Raw genomic sequence first — 23,217 nt, forward strand, 5'->3', positions numbered from 1 at the left:
AGACAATGCTTAAAGAGATTAGCTTACTTACGGTCATGCAGACAGTAAACTGCAAAGCTGAGACTCAAACCAGGGTGACTCCAAAGCTTATGCTCTTAACCAGCCTACTACACTACCTCCTAATAAATAAATCATCAGCCAAACACATTCTTAATTTAATCTCTAGCAGATACTGATTATTCCCTTTCTTACTGCAGTAGAGAAAACTGCTATGAGTGACAGCCGACCAAGAAACAATTCCAAATTAATCATGTGAACAAAAAGATTATTTAGAGGTTTGCATTTATTAAAGAGAAGTGAGTTTGGTTGTAAGCAATTTTTCCTTTTAATAAAAACAAAGCAACAAAAGTCACGAAATCCTAATGATCAGCAAAGATCTTCAGGTGCGATATTATTATTCATTCCCCTGCTTTTACGCAGACCAAAAACCTCATGACAATTATCCCAGGTTGTGGGGTGCAGGGGCAAGATGGGAGTTCAAAAGGACAGATCTTCTGATAGCATCAGCGGTGCTTCCCAGTCTCCCTACCATTTCAAATTTCCTGCATAACTCTGATTACCAACATGAAGGTTCAGAGACTGAGCCCTAAGAACAGACATTCTTTCTTGCTTCCTCCTAGGCCACTTCCACTAGCTTGTCTGCTCACTGGTAGAACAAGTGTGACTTCAGTGACAATCCTTTTGCTGATTATACAGCATTTTAAGAAGTAGGATGAATAAGGTCAAGTACATGGAAATCCATGCACTAGAAAATACCTACTATGGGTTACTTTCACTCCTCTAAAAGCCTAAAGTGAGCCTTTTCCTATATGTTCTCTATTTCCTCAAGACACAAGCTGTCTCTCAAAGAAGCTCTCAGAAAACCTCTTTTTTAGATGACTTCAGCCTACAAACAGCCATTTCTGATTAAGTTATGGAGAATGAGGATACTATACAAAGGAGAATAAACCAGAATCCAAAAATTAAAGGCAGAAAAAATAAAACATCCCAAAAGACAGCCATCTGGATGATAATGAGTTTTATAAAGGAAACAATATACTGTTTCAATTCTCTTTATTCCTCCTATAGAATAAAAGAGCTTTTCTACAACACAGTGTCTTCCAACCAAAGAGATTTTTGGTTTCATATATCATCTGACCCTCAAACCCAATTTCGGGTCTCAAATCTGGGGTGATATTTTCTGAAAGCTTACAGAAATTAAAAAAGTGAGCCCATATGCATTGTGGATCTACTCTGTATCTCATTTGGGCACAGAAAGAAAAAAATCAGAAAATTACCCTTCTTTGATCCAACCCTGGATGAAGCACTGAAGAATTTCTTCACTGTGGTAACCTTGCGGGTCTTCTCATTGGTTTTCTTTTCTTCAAACTTGGAAAATGTGAGGGACTGGGCCCCGTGGCTGCTCTGACTGCTGGCAAAGGCCTCTTCCTCCTCCCGCTGAAGTCTGTAACTCAAGAGAGGATTAAGAATGACCCAGATATTCCCCAAGTTTTCCTTGTATCGAAAGGTTATTACTCAACTAATTGAGGAGGATCTGAAATTTTTAGAACTAGAGGATAAATACACCCAATAGGTCTGAGGTCTCTGATATGAAACTACCCTACATGCCACTACCGACTTCAAAATGGACCTTCTCTATGGATCATGTTCATTCAAGTAACTGTATTAGGGTTACATAAAAGAAATAAAGTCTAGTCCTTTTCCCTAACAAGCTCAAGGTTGGAAGGGAGAAAGCGGTAAGTAAATAACTACCATATAACATGACAGTTCCTACGGCAGAGAGTGAAACCCAAGTGCTACGAGAACAGAGGAAAGAACAACTAAAACTAAACGTGCTGGAGGAGTCCAAGAAGGTCTTATAATGGTGAGTGACATTTAGGTTGGTCTTAAAGGATGAGTAGGATTTCGTCAAGTGAAAGGGCATTCCAGGAAGAAGGAACTACAAATGTGAAGGCATGTGGTTTTTGTTGTGGACCAAGCTGACCATAGTCAGAGTACTGATGGTATGATGAACTATGATGCTGGAGGTACAGGTACGCACCAAGTGGTAAGGAACTTTGACTGCCAACTTACTCTATAATCCTGGATTTCATGGCAGGGAACCAAAAAAGACTGGCAATCCAGTAAGTTACCATCATCAGATCTGTACTTTAGAAAAATAATGCAGGTAGCTGTGTGACAATTTGAGAGGTACAGAGACCAGAGATAGGAACAATAATTAAGAATACATTAATTCATGGGGCTGGCCTGGTGGTGCAGCAGTTAAGTGCACACGTCCCGCTTTGGTGGCGTGGAGTTCACCGGTGTGGATCCCGGGTGCAGACATGGCACCACTCGGCAAGCCATGCTGGGGTAGGCAACCCACATATAAAGTAGAGGAAGATGGGCATGGATGTTAGCTCAGGGCCAGTCTTCCCCAGCAAAAAGAGGAGGATTGGCAGCAGATGTTAGCTCAGGGCTAATCTTCCTCAAAAAAAAAAAAAGAGAACATATTAATTCTTAATTATTAAGAATAATTAAGAATATATTATAACTGTGGTGGTGCAGCAGTTAAGTTCACACATTCTGCTTTGGCGGCCTGGGGTTCACTGGTTCAGATCCTGGGTGCAGACCTAGCACCACTTGTGAAGCCATACTATGGCAGGCGTCCCACATATAAAGTAGAGGATGATGGGCACGGATGTTAGCTCAGGGCCACTCTTCCTCAAACAAACAAACAAACAAACAAACAAAGAATATATTACAAAGACTTAAGTGAAAGAAAATAAGAACCTGGAAAACAGAAGAGGAGGAAATTCAAAAGACTTCTCTGGGCTGGAGTAAGTAGAACTTGTTCAATTAGTTGTAGATAGTGTGAGAGGTGAAGGAGAAATTAAGATGACTCCAATGTTTTTTAGCCAACTGAATAGTGATGTCATTAACTGATACAGGAGGAGAGTTAGAAGGAAATGTTGGAAGTGGGGATTAGAAAAAATAAAAGAAAGAAACTTGGCCTTGGACCAGTTGAATTTGAGGTACTTATACTAAATCTCAAAGGCTACCTATATAACAATTGTTCCCTAGACAGCAGCATCAGTATAACCTGGGAATCTGTTAGATATGTAAATTCGCAGGCGTCATTCCCAACTACTAAAATCAGAGACTCTGAGGGTGAGGTCCAGCGATCATTGTTTTTACAAGCTTTCCAGGTGATTTTCATACCTGTTCAAATTTGAGAAATAATGCTGTGGGAAATTTCAAGTGAAGTCACAACTGGAAGCAGTAACAAATAGCAAGAAAATCACAGGTAGAGATGTTAGTCTGAGAATGGAATAGGGACACATCTTTCTCTGAGACAAACTAAAAGTTAACATACATAAAGATATTAGTACTTTTTGATGAGGAAAGGGGAGAAAACTAAGGGAATTCACACCTAGTGACCTCTAGTTTCTTTGTGAAATAATATCAGCTACTGAGAATTATAGGAGTGCAGCAGGAAGCATGAGGAAGCAGTTAATATTCTACGTCTATATTTTCTCTCTTTGATTGACCATGGACTCACTGAAAGCAGTGAGTGTACTTTATAATTTTCTGAGTTCACCACAGATGCTAGCAAGGTAGTCACTCAACAAATATTGATGAAATTTAGACACAAAACTAGCAAAAGCTGTCACCATTCAGGCAGACTTTCTTTTATTGAGAAGTTTTACAGTTTCTAGGATGCTCTGGCAAAGAATTAACATTATGCATGGCATTTTATTAGTGCCTATGCTCACTAGGTATTCTTTTAATTTTTACCGTAATCATATTTCTGCATAATACAAACTACTTTTGACTAACAAACTCCATTTTTAAGGAAAAGTTAAATTTCCATAATGCAAGGACTATGTATACAAATCAACAGGTTTCTACTATTATGTTTTTATCACTGTGCCAGATGCCATAATGGATATATTAAAAGAACGAGGAAAACAATGCTTGATGAGAGCCATGTGGTTGGTACATCACATATATTACTTCATTTAATCTTCACCTCATTCTATCTCCATTCTTCTCCTCCAAGGATCTTATTGCCTATATTAGAAAAGTAAGACTAACATACCCCAAACATAAATAATTAAAAGTTAAGACAAAGCCAAGTGAAGAAATCACTGAAAACTATTCAGTAAGTGTTGACTGAGAAGAAAAGGAAAAAAATTCATTCTGTTAATATTAAGCTGACTTGTTGATAGATCAAAACAGAAGAGAAACATGTATTCTGACAGTGACAAAACCATGTATCCAGTTATATCTCTGTTAAACCACCCCTAGTTAAGTCCTTTTACCGCTCTGCCAGTTCCCAGTCCTCCTGAATCTGCTTCTGCCTGGCTTTGTGGTACTCCTCCCTCCAGCACTTGGAGCAGAAACCCTGCCAAGCAGGGTTGCCATAGTAACCACATCCTTTCTTGCATAGGAGCTCCGATTGATCCACATGAATTCCTCGGCGTTCAGACTTAAGGCTCATCTTCTTCCTGCTAATGAAGTAACAAACAAGAAAGTATTGCTGAAAATGAATTTCTTGTCATTCTATCAGCACAGCAATTAAGAACAGAAAAATGAGTGAGTCCATAATCTTCAAGCTATAAGGGAGAGAAGGAAGTAAGGAAGGAAGAAAAGGTGGGAAAGAGGGAAAGAGAAAGACTAAATATAGCAAATGTCTGACACAGTCATGAGAAAAGACTTCTAATTCTCTGCACAATAATATAAAGAACACTTTAAAAAAAGGACTAATATTGGATTAAAGACCTAAATGTAAGACATGAAACTAGAAGATATAGGAGAAAAACTTAATGACCTTGCATTTGGTGATGATCTCCCGGATAGGACACCAAAAGCACAAGCAACAAAAGCAAAAGTTGACAGATGGGACTACATCAAACTTAAAAAGTTCTGCTCAGAAAAGGAAAGAGTGAGAAGGCAACCTACGGAATGAAAGAAAATATTTGTAAGCCATGTATCTAATAAGGGGTTAATATCCAGAATATATAAAGAATACATAAATAATTCCTACAACTCAACAACGAAAATAATCCAATTAAAAATTAGCAAAGGACTTGTATAGACAGTTCTCCAAAGAAGATATACAAATAGCCAACTAACATGAAAAAATGTTCAAGATCATTAATCACCAGGGAAATGCAAATCAAAACCACAACAAGATAGCACCTCACATCCGTTAGGATGGCCACTATGAAAACAACAGAAAATAACAAGTGTCAGTGAGGATGTAGAGAAATTGGAACCCCTGTGTCCAGTTGGTGGGAATGAAAAACGGTACAATCACTGTGGAAATCAGTATGGCGGTTCCTCAAAAAATTAAAAACAGAAGTACCATTTGACCCAGCAATTCCACTGTTGGGTATGTATTCAAAAGAACTGAAAACAGGATCTTGAAGAGGTATTTGCACACCCATGTTCATTGCAGCATTATTCACAATAGCCAAGAGCTGGAGTAACCTAAATGTCCATCGAAGAATGAATGCATAAAGACAATGTGGTACATGCAATGGAATATTATTTGGCCTTAAAAAGGAAAGAAATCCTGTCATATGCTAGCAACACGAATGAACCTTGAGCACACTGTGCCACGTAGAATAAGCCAGTCACAAAAAGATAAATATTGCATGATTCTACCTACATGAAGTATCTAAAGTAGTCAAACTTCTAGAATCAGAAAGTAGAATAATGGTTGCCAGGGGCTGGGGGGAGGGGACAAAGAGGAGTTGTTTAGTGGGTACCGACTTTCATTTCTGCCAGACAAAAAAGTTCTAGAGATCTGTTGCACAGCAAGGTGCATCTAGTTAACACTACTATACTGTTCACTTTAAAAATGGTTAAGATGGTAAATTTTATGTTTTTTACCACAATAAAAAATAGATTTTAACATTAACAAAAAAGAAAGGGCTAACAGATCCTTCTTAGTTGCTACCAAAAAAAGTTCTACATTTTTAACCTGAGCGATAAAGTAAAATACTCTGTGTTCTTAGTACAGTATGCTATTTGGCTCAAAAAGACAACTTTATTTCAATGATATGAAAGTGAATACTTTGTCTCAAATGAAATTATTTAATATTTACCAAGAACGTGAGTATAATTAAAGCATCAGAATAGAGTCCAAATTTGTTGAGATGGCATTCAAGGCCCTCAGTAATATAGGACAAATTAATATGAGCCTACTATCTGCCAACACTCACTACATGCCCAATATTGTGACAGATACTTACAATTATTTCTCACAAGAACCAAGGTAGATATTATCTCTACTTTATTATATGTGAAAACTGAGGTTCAGAGAAATTTTCAAAAGTATGTAAACTCTACTAAAAACAAGCAACAGAGATTCAAAACAGGCAGGATTCCGAAATCCTTGCATCACATTATTCCCAGTCTACTTGTCTAGACTCACATCCCCGAACACCGTAAAGTTCAATCACATCACCATTTCCAAAAAAGATCATGTGTCTTCATGCCTCAGCCTGGAATTCTTTCCTGTACCTTTCTTCTGCTTTTTCAAAGACGATTCTCTCTGAAGATGAAGCTCATTTTAAGAGTCATCTCAGTGAAGCTTCCCATGAGCTTCCTCCCAACCAGCACTAACTTGGAACCTGCATTCTCGTAACACTGCTTATTTAGGAACCAATTCTATCATCCTACTTTGTTATAAAGAATTGTCTTTTACATTGTTATAAAGAATTGTCTTTATGTTTGTCTTCCTCCTGCCTAGACTAGAAGCATCTTGAGGAGCTGCTCTATATTCCCGACAGAACACAGTGAGGCCGTAAGGTGCTCGATATGTGTTTTCGATTGCACATGGAGACAGGGCGGTTTTGTACTCAGCCTTCATTTGGACAGTGAATAAGCTTCCCTATAAGATTTGATACAAATCTGAGGACTTATGTAATGTTTAAAGTCAGAAAGATGTTTAAATAATAAGGAGAAACCAATAAAAAATGTGTATTGAGTTGATTATGAAACCAGGGAAACTTTTACCTATGACTTTCATTTTTAGACTATCAGCAAAATAATGTAGATTTTTCTGCAACTCTATTTCCTAACAAGATTCTTTACTTGGCAGGTAAAAAATATTATGGCAGACTTCATCTTTGGCAATCAACTGGATCTCACCAATCTTGTGAGGTTGACTCATCTTACCAACCCCTATTTTCTTCTTGCTACTATCGTGTTATAGCTGTTAAGGGAGTGAAGAAGAACCACCTAAGAGCTCCTAAAAGGAAGGATTCTTTGCCCGTGGCAGTAAACAGAACGAGATAACTCTGGTTTAGACAGAGAGAGAGAAACAGTTGTAGAAAACCTACCTATGTCAAGTACTTACAAAATAGAGAATCATTTACTTAGCAAAAGTTAAAGAATTGATATCCCCATTTCAAAGTTAAATAAATGAAGCTTGAAGAGGTCAGTACTTGGGTAAGGTCACACATGTTAGAGTTAAAATTTGAAATGACATCTTAAGTTTCAAAGTCTGTTTTCTTTTCTACTATATCATATCTTATTTGCTCATAGCATCAGGATTGTATTATAAATTGCTACCCAACAATTTCCCTTCAAATTCAAATCATATGGCCCTCATTCTTCTTTACATAAACAAATAAACTGCCAAACAAGCACAGAAAAAGTGGCACTTCACAGTGTGTATTCAAGAAATTCAAAAGTCCAGACAAAATTAAGTCCTAAATCTTGAGGAGCCTACCATTAATTTAATTCAAACATTTACTGAGTGTCAACTGTGTGCACAGAATTGAGCTAGATGCCATTGATAATGCCATTCACAGAACACGTCCTTGCCCTCAAGAAGCTCATAACCAAAAACACAGGCAGACTATACAACACAGAAAAAGAGAAAGTGAAATGAAACTGTGGGGGAGGAGAAGGCCAGGTAATTCTGACTGAGGGAGTATGGAGAGACAACTTGGGCCAGAGGTAGGGGTTTGGGGGTGTAGACTTTCAAGAGCCTTGAGTTGAACCTTAGAGGATCTTGGAGACATGACACAAAAGAGGCCGGACATTACAGACAGAAAGAGTATCTTTCACAAAAAGTTCAGAGACAGGAAAGTAAATGTAGAACATGAATGACGTGGTATAAATAGGAGGTAAACTGAAGAAGTTAGGTGTGAAGTCAAATTATGATAGCTTTTTAAAACTCCAGGCTAGAGAGTATGGACTGAAGCATCATTGAAAGCTCCTGAAATGGGGAAATCATAAAGTCTCTATTTTAAGACATAAAGCTTGAGAGATGGAGTTCTATCTTCCATCATGATGAAGTGAGAAGGACAATAAAATCCTTGCCCTAAAATCAACCATAAAGATGGACAAAACTTACTCTCCGCTGACGGATCTAAGCGTGAGGCAAGGAATGCATTTAAACCTCAGGACCCCAGCTCTTTCTGCTGGGGTCTCTCGTGTCTCCGTGTATGCACAGGCTCTGTTGGCCTTACTAGCTAGATGTGATTGCACACAAACTTAATCTTTGTCTAAATAAACAACAATTTTTGGTTGAACATTAAGGTATGCAGGCACAGGGATGACCCCTAGAAGGAATAAAACTAAAAAAGTAAAAACAAGAAAAAAATTGAGCACAGATATCAGGGGCCACACCTTGTGGGAGAGAGAAACCTCACAGATTTAGTCCAGCTATAAAACCTGGATGGTTTGCATCAAGCACTACTTTTGAGGATTCTCAAAGGCAAAAGGGAGAAGGAGAATTGGAGAAGATGACCTCAAGTCAACAAATCACCGAACCCTAGTAAGTTTACCATTTTTCCCCTCCGCTCCTCTGGTTTTTGTTCAAGGAAAGAGAAAGGGAATTCCTAGCACTGAGAAAATATGGAAATCCCTCCATTTTACTGTCTTCCCCACCTTCTCTTGAGCCACAGCACCTAAGCAATCACGTGGTGTCTGCAGCAATGGTTGAAGTGAGAGTCTGCAGGAGCCAAACTCTGAGGAAGAGGAACTATCAGTTTTTCCTATGTTCTATCCTCCTATTTCTTGGCCCCAAATGTGCAGACTGTTGTGGAAATACATAACAGAGTAGGGTAAAGAACTCCACAGTTTTCTGGCCAGAGGAAAGAAAAGGTGAGTCCCTAAGGAACAAAAAAAAGTACAGAAGAAATCATTGAGGAGTACTCAAGAAAGCAACCTGAAAATGTTGTTTGTGCACTCCTGGGCTCCCCCTAGGCTGTGCATGCATGGATCTGATGCTATGCAGGACCAAAGACTAAAATTCAAATTAATGGAGACCACCACACAGGTTTCAGACTGGCATGCATGAAACAGATCAAAACAGCACTGCAAAGGCTTTGATAAAGGAACAGCCATTGGAACCATGGCCCACAGAAGGTGGGTTGGAACTTGCAGCCCAAACTTGGAAGCAAAACTAAAAACTTTTGCTTTGCAAATGACACTATTAAGAAAATGAAAAGATAAACTACAGACCAGGAGAAAATATTTGCAAATCATATTTCACAAAGGACTTGTATTCAGAATACATAAGGAATCCTCAAATCACAATAGTGAGAAAAACCACCCAATTAAAAAAATTGGCAAAAGACTTCAAAGAAACTTAACCAAAGAGGATATATACACTGGGAGACAGTTCTCCACGGGGGACTCACATTTCGGTACAACAGGCCTTTGGAACAGACTATCTCTTTGCACATGTTTGCGTATCTAACATTCTTAGAAGACATAGATGATTATCTCCCTCTAGAGCAGAGAGCAAGTTTGCTTACTGTCCCAAACAACAGATAGAATTGTTTCACTCCAGGTCAAAGGTCAGGCAGGTTTGTTTGCTGCCTTTACAAAAGATTTGGGTTCTCTAAACTTGGGTTCCTCAGCTGCGACATCAATCCCATGGGACTTGGGGGGCAAGGACAGCCCATGTGAAGAAAAAGCTTGTTTTGCTGATGTCCTGTGAATAATAAAGTCTTTTGTCTCCAACTCAGGAATCTCATGTCTTCTGCCAGGATCCATGAAACTGTGGCAGGCTGACTTGTTGCTTCTAAGTCGGGTAAAAAAAAAACTCAGGTCCTTCACAGTTCTTAACAACAGGGCAAATAAGCACATGAAAAGCTGTTTAACATCATCATCCATTAGAGAAATGGAAATTAAAACCACCATGAAATATCACTACATTCCTATTAGAATGGCAAAAATTTTAAATACCATTAATACCGTGGTAACAAGGATACAGAGCAACTAAACCTTCACATGTTCCTAGCGGAATGCAAATAGTACAGCTACCATTGAAAAATTTGATAGTTTCATAAAAAGTTAAATATACACTTATCACACAACCCAGCAATCCCACTGTCGGTTATTTCCTCTAGAAAAATAAAACTGATGTTCACTCAAAAATCTACACACAAATGTTTCTAATAGCAATACTCATGATCATTAAACAACGGAAACAACCAAAATATCCATCAATGGGTGAATGGATAAACAAACTGTGTGGTACATCTATGCAATGGAATGCTACTCAGAAAAAAAAAAAAGGGTGGGGAGTACTGATATACCCAACAACTTGGATGAATTTCAAAGGCTTTATGCTGAGTGAACAAAGCCACGTTTAAAAGTTTACATAGTGTATGATGAGCGTTTGTTGGGAATTAGGGTTCGGGGAGGGTATCTATAACAGCATAGCACAAGAGGTTTTTGGAGGTGATGTAACTGTTATTATGGAGGTGTTTACATAAATCCATACATGTTTTAAAATTCATAGAACTGTACATTCCCTCCAAATTCAATTTTACTGTAGGATTTTTAAAAAAATTTGAGAGGCAATTTCTAGGTTGGGTTGAGAAAAATGTAGCAGACAGAGATAGTGATCAAGAGACAACTTCAATAAGAAGTTATATAATAGAGGTAATACAGAGGGGATGGAGAAGGGAGGGATGGTCAAACACTGTGAAGGTTGCATCTGAAACAGTTAACGAATGAGACATGGCAGGGAGACTTGCAAGTTTACAAACACTCTTTACTGCCTCTACAAGATTAAAACCCTCCATGGACAGGATTTAGATTCAACACGCCCACCATTTAGTAAACGAGGTGGAGGTAGAAAGGACGAATAAGTAAATCTAGCCAGAGTCTAGAATGTTGAATTGAAAACACTTTAAAAATCATCTACTTTCTCTTATTATAATACAGATGACAACACTGAGATGAAGTTACGATTTGTTCAATCGAAAAGTAGAAAGGCAGGGACATCACTAGAGCCTACAATTATACTAAGTCCCCAACCCACAAAGGTAGACTGCTAACAGCCATGTGTGTATAAAGTGAGTGTCCCCCGTTCCCTGCCACTTCAGGGTCACAGCTGACTGAACCAGAGGTGGATACATAACCCAAACTGAAGTTTTGGAAATGGGACTAAGTCTAGGCTGTTCTCGTAAACGATGGAGGAGCTGTGGGATGACCATCTTCCATCAAATGGTCTCAGTAATAGGATAACCAATCTGCAGAGTGAAATAGATAGATACACACCAAGAAGCAGAGAAAAGTGGCAGAAGAAAAACACTCTCTAGGTCCACTGAGCGTATTAGGTTAAGCAAAGGCAGACAGAGAAAGACGAATAGCATATGATTTCACTCACATGTGGAAGATAAACACACACACACATAGATACAGAGAAGAGATTGGGGGTTACCAGAGGGGAAGGGAATGGGAGGAGGGCAAAAGGGGTAAAGGGGCACATATGTGTATGATGGATTGAAACTAGACTTTTGGTGGTGAACACACACAGTCTATATAGAAGCCAAAATATAATGATGTACACTTGAAATTTACACAATGTTATAAACCACTGTGACCTCAATAAAATTTTTTAAAAGAAAAAGAAAAATACTCCCTAGGTATTCAGGGGTTTCCATTTCTCAGTTCCAATCCTCTGCTAAGATTTAGATGCCTGTCTACCCTCAGATTCTGAGACACACTGCTTGACTTCCCACTGTTTTTTTCTTTTTTTCTTATGCTAATTCCAGCAAAGCCTATTATCTGCACCCAGACTTGTCCAGGTACTATTCTAGAGCTAGAAAAACATAATAGGATTGCTGTGAAAACTACTTAGCACATACTAAGGGCTTAATAGGTATTGAGATGAAAACAATGATAATAGCTATGAGTCTATAAAGACTGATTTGGGGAGGACATGAGATCGTGGAGATCAGTCAAATCTACATTCAAATCCCAGCTCTGCTACTTATTAGAAATGTGACTTTGGACAAATTACTTCTGAAACTTCCATTCATATCTCTCTGTCCAATTTCTGCTCCTACCATTCTCCATCTTTTTACAAATCTAAGCCTCATAGGCCTTGTGCCCCCATGACATTTGCTCTCTGGTGTCACACCTATGATTATGTTACCTTACATGGCAAAAAAGACTTTGCAGGTAATTAATTAGCAATCAGTTGACCTTAAAATATGGAGATTATCCTAGATTATCCAAGTGGGCCCAAGTACATGAGCCCTAAATGCAGAAGAGGACAGGAAACCAGAATAGCCAAAACAATCTTGAAAAAGAATGTAGGAGGACTTATACTTCCCAATTTCAAAACTTACTACAAAGCCATGATAATCAAAGCAGTGTGGTACCGGCACAAGGATAGACATATAAATCAATAGAATAGAACTGTGTGTCCAGAAACAAACTCATACATCTATGGTCATAAGGATGCTGAGACTATCTAACAGAAAAAGAAGTCTTTTCAGCAAATGGCACCAGGACAATTAGATAGACACATGCAAAAGAATAAAGTCAGACTCTTACCTCATACCATATACAAAATTTAACTCAAAATAGATCAAAGATCTAAATGTAAAAGCTAAAACTATAGGGGCCAGCTTGGTGGCCAAACGTTAAGTTCACACATTCTGCTTTGGCAGCCCAGGGTTCACCAGTTCAGATCCTGGGTGTGGACCTACACACTGCTTGTCAAGCCATGCTGTGGCAAGGCATCCCACATATAAAGTAGAGGAAGATGGGCACAGATGTTAACTCAGGGCCAGTCTTCCTCAGCAAAAAACAAAGACAAGGATTGGTGGCAGATGTTAGCTCAGGGCTAATCTTCCTCAAAAAAAAAAAGCTAAAACTACAAAAACTCTTGGATAAAAACATAGAGGTAAAATTACATAATCTTGGATTTTGCAAAAGATTCTTAAGTATGACACCAAAAGCATAAGAAACAACAGAAAAGATACAGAAATCATGCTTCATCAGAATTAAAGACTTTTGTGCTTCCAAAGACCTCATCAATCAAGTGAAAAGACAATCCACAGAATGGGAGAAAATATTTCCAAGTCATGTATCTGATAAAGAACTTGTATCTGGAATATATAAAGAACTGTTACAAGGCAATATTTAAAAAGATGACTCATTTTTAACAGGTAAAAAATGCAAATAGATACTTCTCCAAGGAAGATATACAAATTGTCAATAAGCATATGAAAAATTGTCCGAGATCATCATTCATCAGGGAAATGCAAATCAAAACCACAAGATACCACTTCACATCCAGCAGGATGGCTAGAATAAAAAAGTCAGATAATAACAAGTGTTGACAAGGATGCAGAAAAATTGGAACTCACACACACTGCTGGTGGGAATGTAAAATGGTGCAGCCGTGGACACCATAACTCCTCAGACGAGGGAAACAATAGAAAGAATAAACAAATGGGACTTCATCAGACTAAAGAGCTTCTTCAAGGCAAGGGAAAACAGGATTGAAACAAAAAAACAGCCCACTAATTGGGAAAAAATATTTACAAGTTACTTACCTGACAAAGGGTTAATCTCCATAATATATAAAGAGCTCACACAGCTCAACAACAAAAAATTAAACAACCCGATCAAAAAATGGGCAGGGGACATGAACAGACATTTCTCCAAAGAAGATATAAGGATGGCCAATAGACACATGGAAAGATGCTCATCATCACTAATCATCAGGGAAATGCAAATCAAAACTACACTAAGATATCACCTTACACCTGTTAGAATGGCAAAAATATCCAAAACTAAGAGTGACAAACGTTGGAGAGGTTGTGGAGAAAAAGGAACCCTCATACACTGTTGGTGGGAATGCAAACTGGTGCAGCCACTATGGAAAACAGTATGGAGATTTCTCAAAAAGTTAAAAATAGAAATACCTTATGACCCAGCCATCCCACTACTGGGTATCTATCCTAAGAACCTGAAATCAGCAATCCCAAGAGTCCCATGCACCCCTCTGTTCATTGCAGCATTATTTACAATAGCCAAGACGTGGAACCAACCTAAGTGCCCAGCAACTGATGACTGGATAAAGAAGATATGGTATATACATACACAATGGAATACTACTCAGTCATAAAAAGGGACAAAATCGTCCCATTCACATCTACATGGATGGACCTTGAGAGTATTATGTTAAGCGAAATAACACTGACAAAGAAAGACGAACTCTGTATGACTCCACTCATAGGTGGAAGTTAACATATAGACAAGGAGAACTGATTGGTGGTTACCAGGGAAAAGGGGGAGGTGGGGGGAGGGCACAAAGGGTGAAGTGGTGTACCCACAACATGGCTAACAATAATGTACAACTGAAATTTCACAAGGTTGTAAACTATCATAATCTTTTTTTTTTTTTTTTGGAGGAAGATTAGCCCTCAGCTAACTACTACTGCCAGTCCTCCTCTTTTTGCTGAGGAAGTCTGGCTCTGAGCTAACATCCGTGCCCATCTTCCTCTAGTTTATACGTGGGACGCCTACCACAGCATGGCTGCCAAGCAGTGCCATGTCCGCACCCGGGATCCGAACCAGCGAACCCCGGGCCGCCGAGAAGCAGAACGTGCGAACTTAACCGCTGCGCCACCGGGCCGGCCCCAAAACTATCATAATCTTAATAAAAAAAAAAAATGGTGCAGCCGCAAACCATCTCACAGTTCTTCAAACGATTAAATATAGTTATCACATGACCCAGCAACTCCACTCCAAGGTATAAACTCAAAAGAAATGAAAACATATGTCCACACAGAAACTTGTACATAAATGTTTATAGCAGCATTATCCATAATAGCCAAAAGGTGGAAATAACCCAAATGTCTATCAACTGATGAATAAACAAAATGTAGTATATCCACACAATGAAGTATTATATAGTCATAAAGAAGAATTAAGTACTGATACATGCTACAACAAAAACAACCGGGAAAACATTATGCTAAGTGAAAGAAGCCAGTCATAAAAGACCGTGTACTATATGATCTCATTCCTAGGAATGTCCAGAACAAGGAAATCTATAGAGACAGAAAGTAGATTAGTGGTTGCTTAGGACTGAGAGGGAGAGGACGGGAATAAAGGAATTAGCCAAAGGGTATGGGGTTTCTTTTTGAGGTGATGAAAATGTTCTGAAGTTGGCCATGTTGATGGTTGCCACTGAATTGTGCCCTTTAAATGGGTAATTTAATGGAATGTAAATTATACCTCAATAAAGTTGTGTTTAAAATAAAAAGCAGCAGAAGAGGGCAGAATGCAAAGACAGAGAGATTCAAAGCACTTTTGTTGGCTTTGAATGTGGCGAGACTATAAGCCAAGGAATGTGGGTGGCTTCCAGAAGCTGAGAAAAAGCCCTCGCTGACAGCTGCAAGCAAATGAAGACCTCAGTCCTATGACCACATGGAACTCAATCCTGCCAACATGAGTATGTCTGGAAGCAGATTCTCCCCACAGCCTCCAGAGAAGAAAAGCCCTGGCTGGCTGACACCTTAATTTTGACCTCTCAAGATCCTTAACAGAGTCCCAGCTGAGCCAGCCAGGAGTTCTAACCTACAGAACTTTGACATAACGATGGGTGTTGTTTTAAGCTGCTAGTAAGTTTGTGGTAACTTGTCATGGCAACAACAGAAAACTGAATAGGCCTCCTTCCTACTTCTCTCTTTCTGAGGGCCTTTGCATATGTGTGCTAATGCCTAGAATGCTGTGCTCCTTGCTGTTCATATGTTGCTTTCTCTCTCATCATTTAGGTCTCAGTTTTCACGTCACACTTTCAGAAAGGTCTTTCCTGGCCACTCTGTCTAAAGTAGTACCTATCCCAACCTACCCAACCTTCACCTCCACCCTGGGTCCAGCATTGTTTCCCCAAATCCTACCTATTTCTAACAAGGGAGAGTAAGGAAAGGTGTGCAGGAAACAGTTAACCAAGCAAGCTTGAGTTGCTCAAATCATGCACATTCTAAGAAGGACCTGCTTGTAAGACCGGCTCTTGGCCAGCTCCTGGGAACAGAGGTCTTGGAGTGTCCTTATGTACTAACTGATAAGGGTGTTTTGTATGCTTGGAGCCTTGAACCACACAGTATCAGCTTGTCTAGACAGTTTGTGCAAACACTGTGATGTATGGTGAACACCTGCTCTCCTTCTGGGTAGTTGCTGGAGTTACAGTAATCGTCAATCATGAAGAGGCTTGTGTCTATGTTAACCAGCCTTCCATAAAAACCTTGGAATCTTTGGCTTAAGCGAGCTTCCCTAACAGAAAACACTTCACATGTGTTGCTACAGTTTGTTGCTGGGGGAGTAAATGCATCCACTGGAAGAAGACTCTCAGAAGCTCATGTCTAGTATCCTCCAAACTCTGCTCAATGCACCATCTTCCTCTACTGATCCCGCTTTGTATCCTTTCACTGTAATAAAACATAACCAGGAATACATGAGTCCTGTGAGTCCTTCCAGTGAATTACCAAACCTGGGGGCAGTCTTGGGGACTTGTGATTATAAAGGGGTGGCATGTGGGAGATCTTAGTGGTAATCAAATAGCTCTGTATCCTGAATATGGTGGTGGTTACAGAAATCGACATACATGATAAAACGACACAGGACTATACACACACATTGTACAGATGTCAATTTCTTGGTTTTGATATTATAGTTACGTAAGATGTAACCAGTGGGGCGAACTGGGTGAAGAGTACACAGGACCTCTCTGTATTATCTTTGCAACTTCTTGTTAATCTGTAATTTCAAATTAAAAACTTTTTTAGAAATTCCACTTAAAAATTTTTAGGGGCTGGCCCAGTGGCGCAGCGGTTAAGTGCGCACATTCCACTTTGGCAGCCCGGGGTTCGCCGGTTCGGATCCTGGGTGTGGACATGGCACCGCTTGGCAAAGCCATGCTGTGGCAGGCGTCCCATGTATAAAGCCGAGGAAGAGCATGGATATTAGCTCAGGGCCAGTCTTCCTCAGCAAAAAGAGGAGGATTGGCAGCAGTTAGCTCAAGGCTAATCTTGCTCAAAAAAAAAAATTTTTTTTTAAATAGAAATACCTATGACTGATAGGTTGGAACCAAAGTGTATCATACAGTTAAACATAGCACTCAATTTCTAAGTATAGAAAACAAAGAAAGCAAATGAACCCCCAAAAGTTCATACCATGATTTGAAAAGCTATGTAATGGTGATGATAGCTGTTTCGGTGGGGCAAAGCAGGTAGTACAGTCTGCACACTCAGATTAGACATGACAAGTATATGGACAGCGTATCCTCTTCAGTTAGAGAGAAACACAGGGGATTAACTGCCTGAGACTCGATTCTGTCTTTCCTGGGCAGAAACACCTATCCCTAGTCAGTGGAGCCACAATCCAGAGGAAAGCTATAAAAGTACCACTGCACCCAGCAGAGAGGTCACCGGGGCCACACCCAGCTCCTGTTTGAGTACCCCACTCCAATAAGTAGGCTTTTATTGAGCAACCTGGGCATACATAGCTCAATTATCCCACTCACCTTAGGAAAGACAGAGGAAAAACGATCTCTACTGCTGAGACAGTTGAGATTCCCAAGAATTACGCCCCAGGGCCAGGATTTAATATGGGTTGAGGTACCCTAAAAAAGGGCAGAGGAGTACAAAGCCCAGAGAGTTGTATATGTTCTTCCCTAAGGCTCTACATGCAAACCAGATTGATCTCATAAGAAACAAAAACAGAAACAACACTTTGAGGATTTGAGTAGCTTCCCACTATCTCCTTGGGAGAGTCCTGCTTCCTATTCTTGGGTTCAACGTCATATCCTCACAGATCATACCTGTAGGCAACTCACCTGGGATTTACAGGAAACATCCAATCAATTCTACCAAAATGACAAACTATTCTTGACCTCAGTGAAGAAATAAAACTTATAGGTAAACTTTTGTCCTTAAGTTTGCTTTTTCTAGTAGCAGAGGTAAAAGACGCTTACTCTAAAAAACCTGAGATATATAGACAAGCAGAAAATAAAGTGGAAAGAAAATAAAGAAAAACATCATACAGAGACAGTCACTAAACTCTTGTAGTGCTTTCTCAACTCATCACTCATTCAATTATTCAACAAATATTTATACACTGATTTACACTGTATGACAGGTAATTGGGATACAAATGTAAGTAAAAATAAAGTTTTAGTCCTCGTGGCGCTGACTGTATAGTATGGAAGATATGACTATATATCTAGAAGGCCTGAAAGAGGAAATTAAAACACTATGAACACTGAGGAATTAATTAATTCTAAAATTACGAAACTTCACACAAGAATTTGTGTTCATGTGAAACAAGCTAAATATGTGTACGGGAAATCTATGGAACTCTTATAATAGCCTAACAATAACAAGTTAGTAAATATAAAGAGATCTCATTCACAATGATATCAAATGTAAAAACACCTAGGAAATATTCTAATAAGAAAAGTATGTGATCTACATAAAAATACTGAGATATAAAGAAGGCTCAAATAGTTGGTAAGACATACCAGGATACAGTATGAGAAAATTAAATATTATATAAGTGGCAAATGTTTAAAAATGTATAGGTTTATTATAAATGACAATAAAATTCTAAGACTTTTTTGAACTTGACAAAATTATTTCATATTTCATCAGCAATAATAAACAGGCAAGAAGTTTTCTTAAATTTTCTAAATTAATTTAATTTACTGAATTTTAGTTTTCTGAAGACTAGTTAAAATAGTGTGAACTTAGCAACAGAACTGGCAAATCACTACAAAATAAACTGACCCAAAAATGAATGCTAATATAATACATAAAATAACTTCTTCTTAGAGGAAAGAGGAGAAGGGAAGAATCTTCAGTAAATAATGTTGGAGTAACTGCTCAGCAATCTGGTACCCCCAAAATTAATTACAGGTATCTTAAAGAGTTAAAGTTTTTGGGGGCTGGCCCCGTGGCTGAGTGGTTAAGTTCACGCGCTCTGCTTTGGCGGCCCGGGGTTTCGCGGGTTTGGATCCTGGGTGCGGACATGGCACTGCTCATCAGGCCATGCTGGGATGGCATCCCACACAGCACAACCAGAGGCACTCACAACTAGAATATACAACTATGTACTGGGTACTTTGGGGAGAAGAAAAAAAAAAGAAGATTGGCAACAGTTGTTAGCTCAGGTGCCAATCTTTAAAAAAAAAAAAAGTTTTTTAAAGACAAACGGAAAAATAGAAAGAACTAAAATTAGGTATTTATGAAACTTCTAAAGAGGTGAGGGCTAAGCTTAAAAGCTGCAGAAGAGGGGCCAGCCCGGTGGTGCAGCAGTTAAGCTTCCACGTTCCGCTTCGGCGGCCCAGGGTTCACTGGTTCAGATCCTAGGTGCAGACCTACATACCACTTATCAAGCCATGCTGTGGCAGGTGTCCCACATAAAACAGAGGAAGATGGGCACAGATGTTAGCTCAGGGCCAGGCTTCCTCAGCAAAAAGAGGAGGATTGGCGGCTGATGTTAGCTCAGGGCTAATCTTCCTCAAAAAAAAAAAAAAGACTGCTGCAGAAGAAATCAAAAAGGAAACAGATTTGAATACATAAATGGAAACTTCTATCTAGTTTTTAAAAGGCCCCACTCAGAACCAAAATAGAAAGGCAAATAAGAGACTATGAAAAATACTTTAAATAAATAGGAGAATGAAGTCTTTTATCATATTTAGAAATTATATCAATAAAAAGAACTGGTATGGTGCACCTACAACATGACTGACAAACATTAATGTACAATTGAAATTTTACAAGATTGTAACCTATCAATAACTCAATAAAAAATAAATAAATAAATAAATAAAAAGAACTGGTAAATCTCTGAAGTGCAGGATAAGAGAATGAGCAGACCATTCGTGAAACGGGAATAGCTTCCTAGAAACAGAAATGGAATGTGAAAGGAGTTTGCGCATTTTAAATTTTGATACTAAACTAAGTTTTGATAGTATACTACCAAACTGACCTCACAAAAAGGTTGTACCTCTTTACCTTCCCACCTACAGTGTACCAAAGAACCTGCTTTCACACAAACTCATACACATTGCATTATGAATCTTTAATTTCTGGTGATCTGAATGGCAAAAACATAAATCATTTCATTTTAAATGCATTTCCTTAAGGAGATTAACCATTTTTATAGATATTTATTGGCCACTACTAGTCTATCTTCTTTGAAGAATTTAACTGTTCATCTTCTTTGCTCATTTTTCTGCCATCTTTTTTCTTTTTATATGTGCTCTTTTTGTTATCTTTTAGTCCTTGACTTTATGTGTTATGAAGACACCATTTAATCAAGGACTTAGTGTTTTAACTCTGTATCCAAGTTTCACCAACTTTCATATCATTAAAGACATTGCTTCCAAAATGAAAGTGAATGTCACAGAGAATCAACAGCCGAGTTTCGATGTTAAATGTAACAAAACAAAGTATCCAAACGCTAGCCTGCCCAAATAATTCCAAATGATAATCAAACCCTTGCAACATAATGCAGATTCATGCTGCTGGAATGAGTTGAGCCAGCAGAGCAGCATTCTTGAAGAATGAGTTCTAGACAACAATCTTCTATCATACTAAATTGCACTCTCTTCAGTTAAGTGAAATTATGACTCCAACCTGAGCATGCCATTTCCCAGGCTAATAACTCAAAATTACATGCAAAATCATCTGGCTGCTCTAGTTTACTTCCTATCGTGCTCTACTCTCTCTTCCACAGAAGCAGCCAATTCCCCAACTGGTCAATTTATTCCATAAGTAACAGACCAAAAATGATGTCTCAACTCCACTTAAAGTAATAAGCTGCAAGGGGCCAGCCCCAGGGCCTAGTTCACATGCTCCACTTCGGCAGCCCGGGTTTGCAGGTTTGGATCCTGGGTGCGGACCTACACCACTCATCAGCCAAGCTGTGGTGGCAACCTACATACAAAACAGAGGATGACTGGCACAGATGTTAGCTCAGGGCAAACCTTCCTCAAGCAAAACAAGGAAAATTGGCAACAGATGTCAGCATAGGACAGTCTTCCTCAGAGAAAAAAAAAAAGGCAAGAGAAAAAAATGTAATAACGAGCTGCAATATATAAGGTGGTTTCAACCATTAACGGTTTTTTCCCCAAAGTTATACCTCAGTTTTAAGCTTTGCAGCAGCCATTTCATCCTCAGCCATTTGCTGAAGCTGCGCAAAGTGATACATATACACACATCTATGAGATGAGAGAAATACAAAAAGCAATTGTCTGGATTGAACATGTATTTATTCAGATTTGTTAGATGGCTCAGCAAATAAATATTTGTATTATGTTTTAAGCCTTTGAGAAGTGCCTTATGAGTAACAAAAATGTAATCCAGGGGCCGGCCCCGTGGCCGAGTGGTTGGGTTTGCATGCTCCGCTTCAGCGGCACAGGGTTTCCCCAGTTCGGATCCTGGGCGCAGACATGGCACCGCTCATCAAGCCACGCTGAGGCGATCCCACATGCCACAACTAGAAAGACCTGCAAGTAAAAATATATATATACAACTAAAAATATATATATACAACTATGTACTGGGAGGGGGGGTGGGGGAGAAAAAGCAGGAAAAAAAAAGAAGACTGGCAACAGTTGTTAGCTCAGGTGCCAATCTTTAAAAAAAAAAAGTGTAATCCAATCAAACTGCAGAAACTTTCAAAAGCTGCTAAAACCATCCCATCTGTTGTGGGTTGAACTGTGTCCCCTACAAAGATAGGTTGAACCTCAATACTGTGAATGTGAACTGATTTGGAAATAAGGTCTTTGCAGATGTAATTAGTTAAAATAACGTCATAATGGATTAGGATGGGCCCTAAATCCAATGAGTGGTGTCCTTATATAAGAAGGCTCTGAGAGACACAGAGGCACACGGACACTGAGGCATTACGGCCGTGGGGACAGAGAACGGAGTCTAGCAGCTACAAGCCAAGGACTGCCAGCACTCATCTTCCACACAGTCTTCAGAGAGAACATGGCCTTGCTGACACCTTGATTTCAGACTTGAAGCCTCCAGAACTGTGAAAGAGTAAGTTTGTTGTTTTAAGCCACCCAGTTTACGATGTATTACGGCAGCCCTAGGAAGCTAATAAACCATCCATTAAGAATTGTTGTAAACTCTATTAATAATTAAAAGAAATGAGTTTTCCAGAAGTTGACATAGAATTGTGGGTTCACAGCATCACTTGCTCTTTACAAAAAGGGTAATCATATACCCCAGTGAGTGAGAACAGTCCTGGCTTACGCCTGTTGTCCTGGCATAAAAGCACTGCTTTGATTCTCAAAAGTTACTCGCTTTGGAAAATAAATTACATGGTTGTCTTATTTATGAACAAGCCCAGCAATACCCTTCTATTTGTCCACCCTATTCAAATAATATCTGACTCCCCTTTCCCCACTGACAGAATAATCCTATCTCTCTGGTTCTTACAGCATTTTATAAATACAGCTATAACAGTACTCACATCCTGTTACACTTACTTGCTTAGGTGTCACTCCATGTTCATAGACACATAGCATACTGCCAGGAACAGAGTGAGTACTCGATAGATATTTTCTAAATTTATCAAAAGATTTATTCAGAAGATTGACAAAGTACCTGCATAGACAGTTTTCTTTCACTTTTGTCCGTTATACACTCTCCAGGTCCCAAAGAAGGTAGGAGTAGAAAATTAAGTAGCAAAACAACTAACTTATAAAGCAATGGTTCTCAAATTTAAGCACACATCAGTATCACTTGGAGGACTTGTTAAAACAGAGTACTGGGCCCCAACCAAGAGTTTCTAAGGTAGGGGCCGAGAATTTGCATTTCTAACAAATTCCCACGTGATGCAGCTAGGAACTACTCTTTGAGAATCACTGCTATAAAGTAAGCACTACAATTATTAAAGATTAATTTCTTCTCATGACTTCATTCCTAGTGGGAGACT

General features: G+C 39.0%; 1 protein-coding gene across 8 annotated transcripts in view; it reads right to left on the reverse strand.

Moving 5' to 3' along the window:
* Positions 1-23,217, reverse strand: part of RABGEF1 (RAB guanine nucleotide exchange factor 1) — a 75,583-nt gene that overhangs the window by 41,380 nt on the left and 10,986 nt on the right. For 4 of the 8 annotated variants that reach the window (XM_008540021.2, XM_008540024.2, XM_008540022.2 and 1 more), the window contains 2 exons: positions 4,305-4,493; positions 1,278-1,444 (listed from right to left, as the gene is read on the reverse strand). In XM_008540021.2, the coding sequence (XP_008538243.2) occupies positions 1,278-1,444; positions 4,305-4,483 (346 nt within the window). In that variant the 5' untranslated portion in view covers positions 4,484-4,493. Of the gene's footprint in view, positions 1-1,277; positions 1,445-4,304; positions 4,494-4,813; positions 5,026-23,217 lie in introns of those variants that run through there. The other 4 variants (XM_070567836.1, XM_008540023.2, XM_070567835.1 and 1 more) reach the window with 3 other exon arrangements.

Source organism: Equus przewalskii, chromosome 12 (genome assembly GCF_037783145.1).
Source record: "Equus przewalskii isolate Varuska chromosome 12, EquPr2, whole genome shotgun sequence".
Taxonomy (NCBI): Eukaryota; Metazoa; Chordata; class Mammalia; order Perissodactyla; family Equidae; genus Equus; species Equus przewalskii.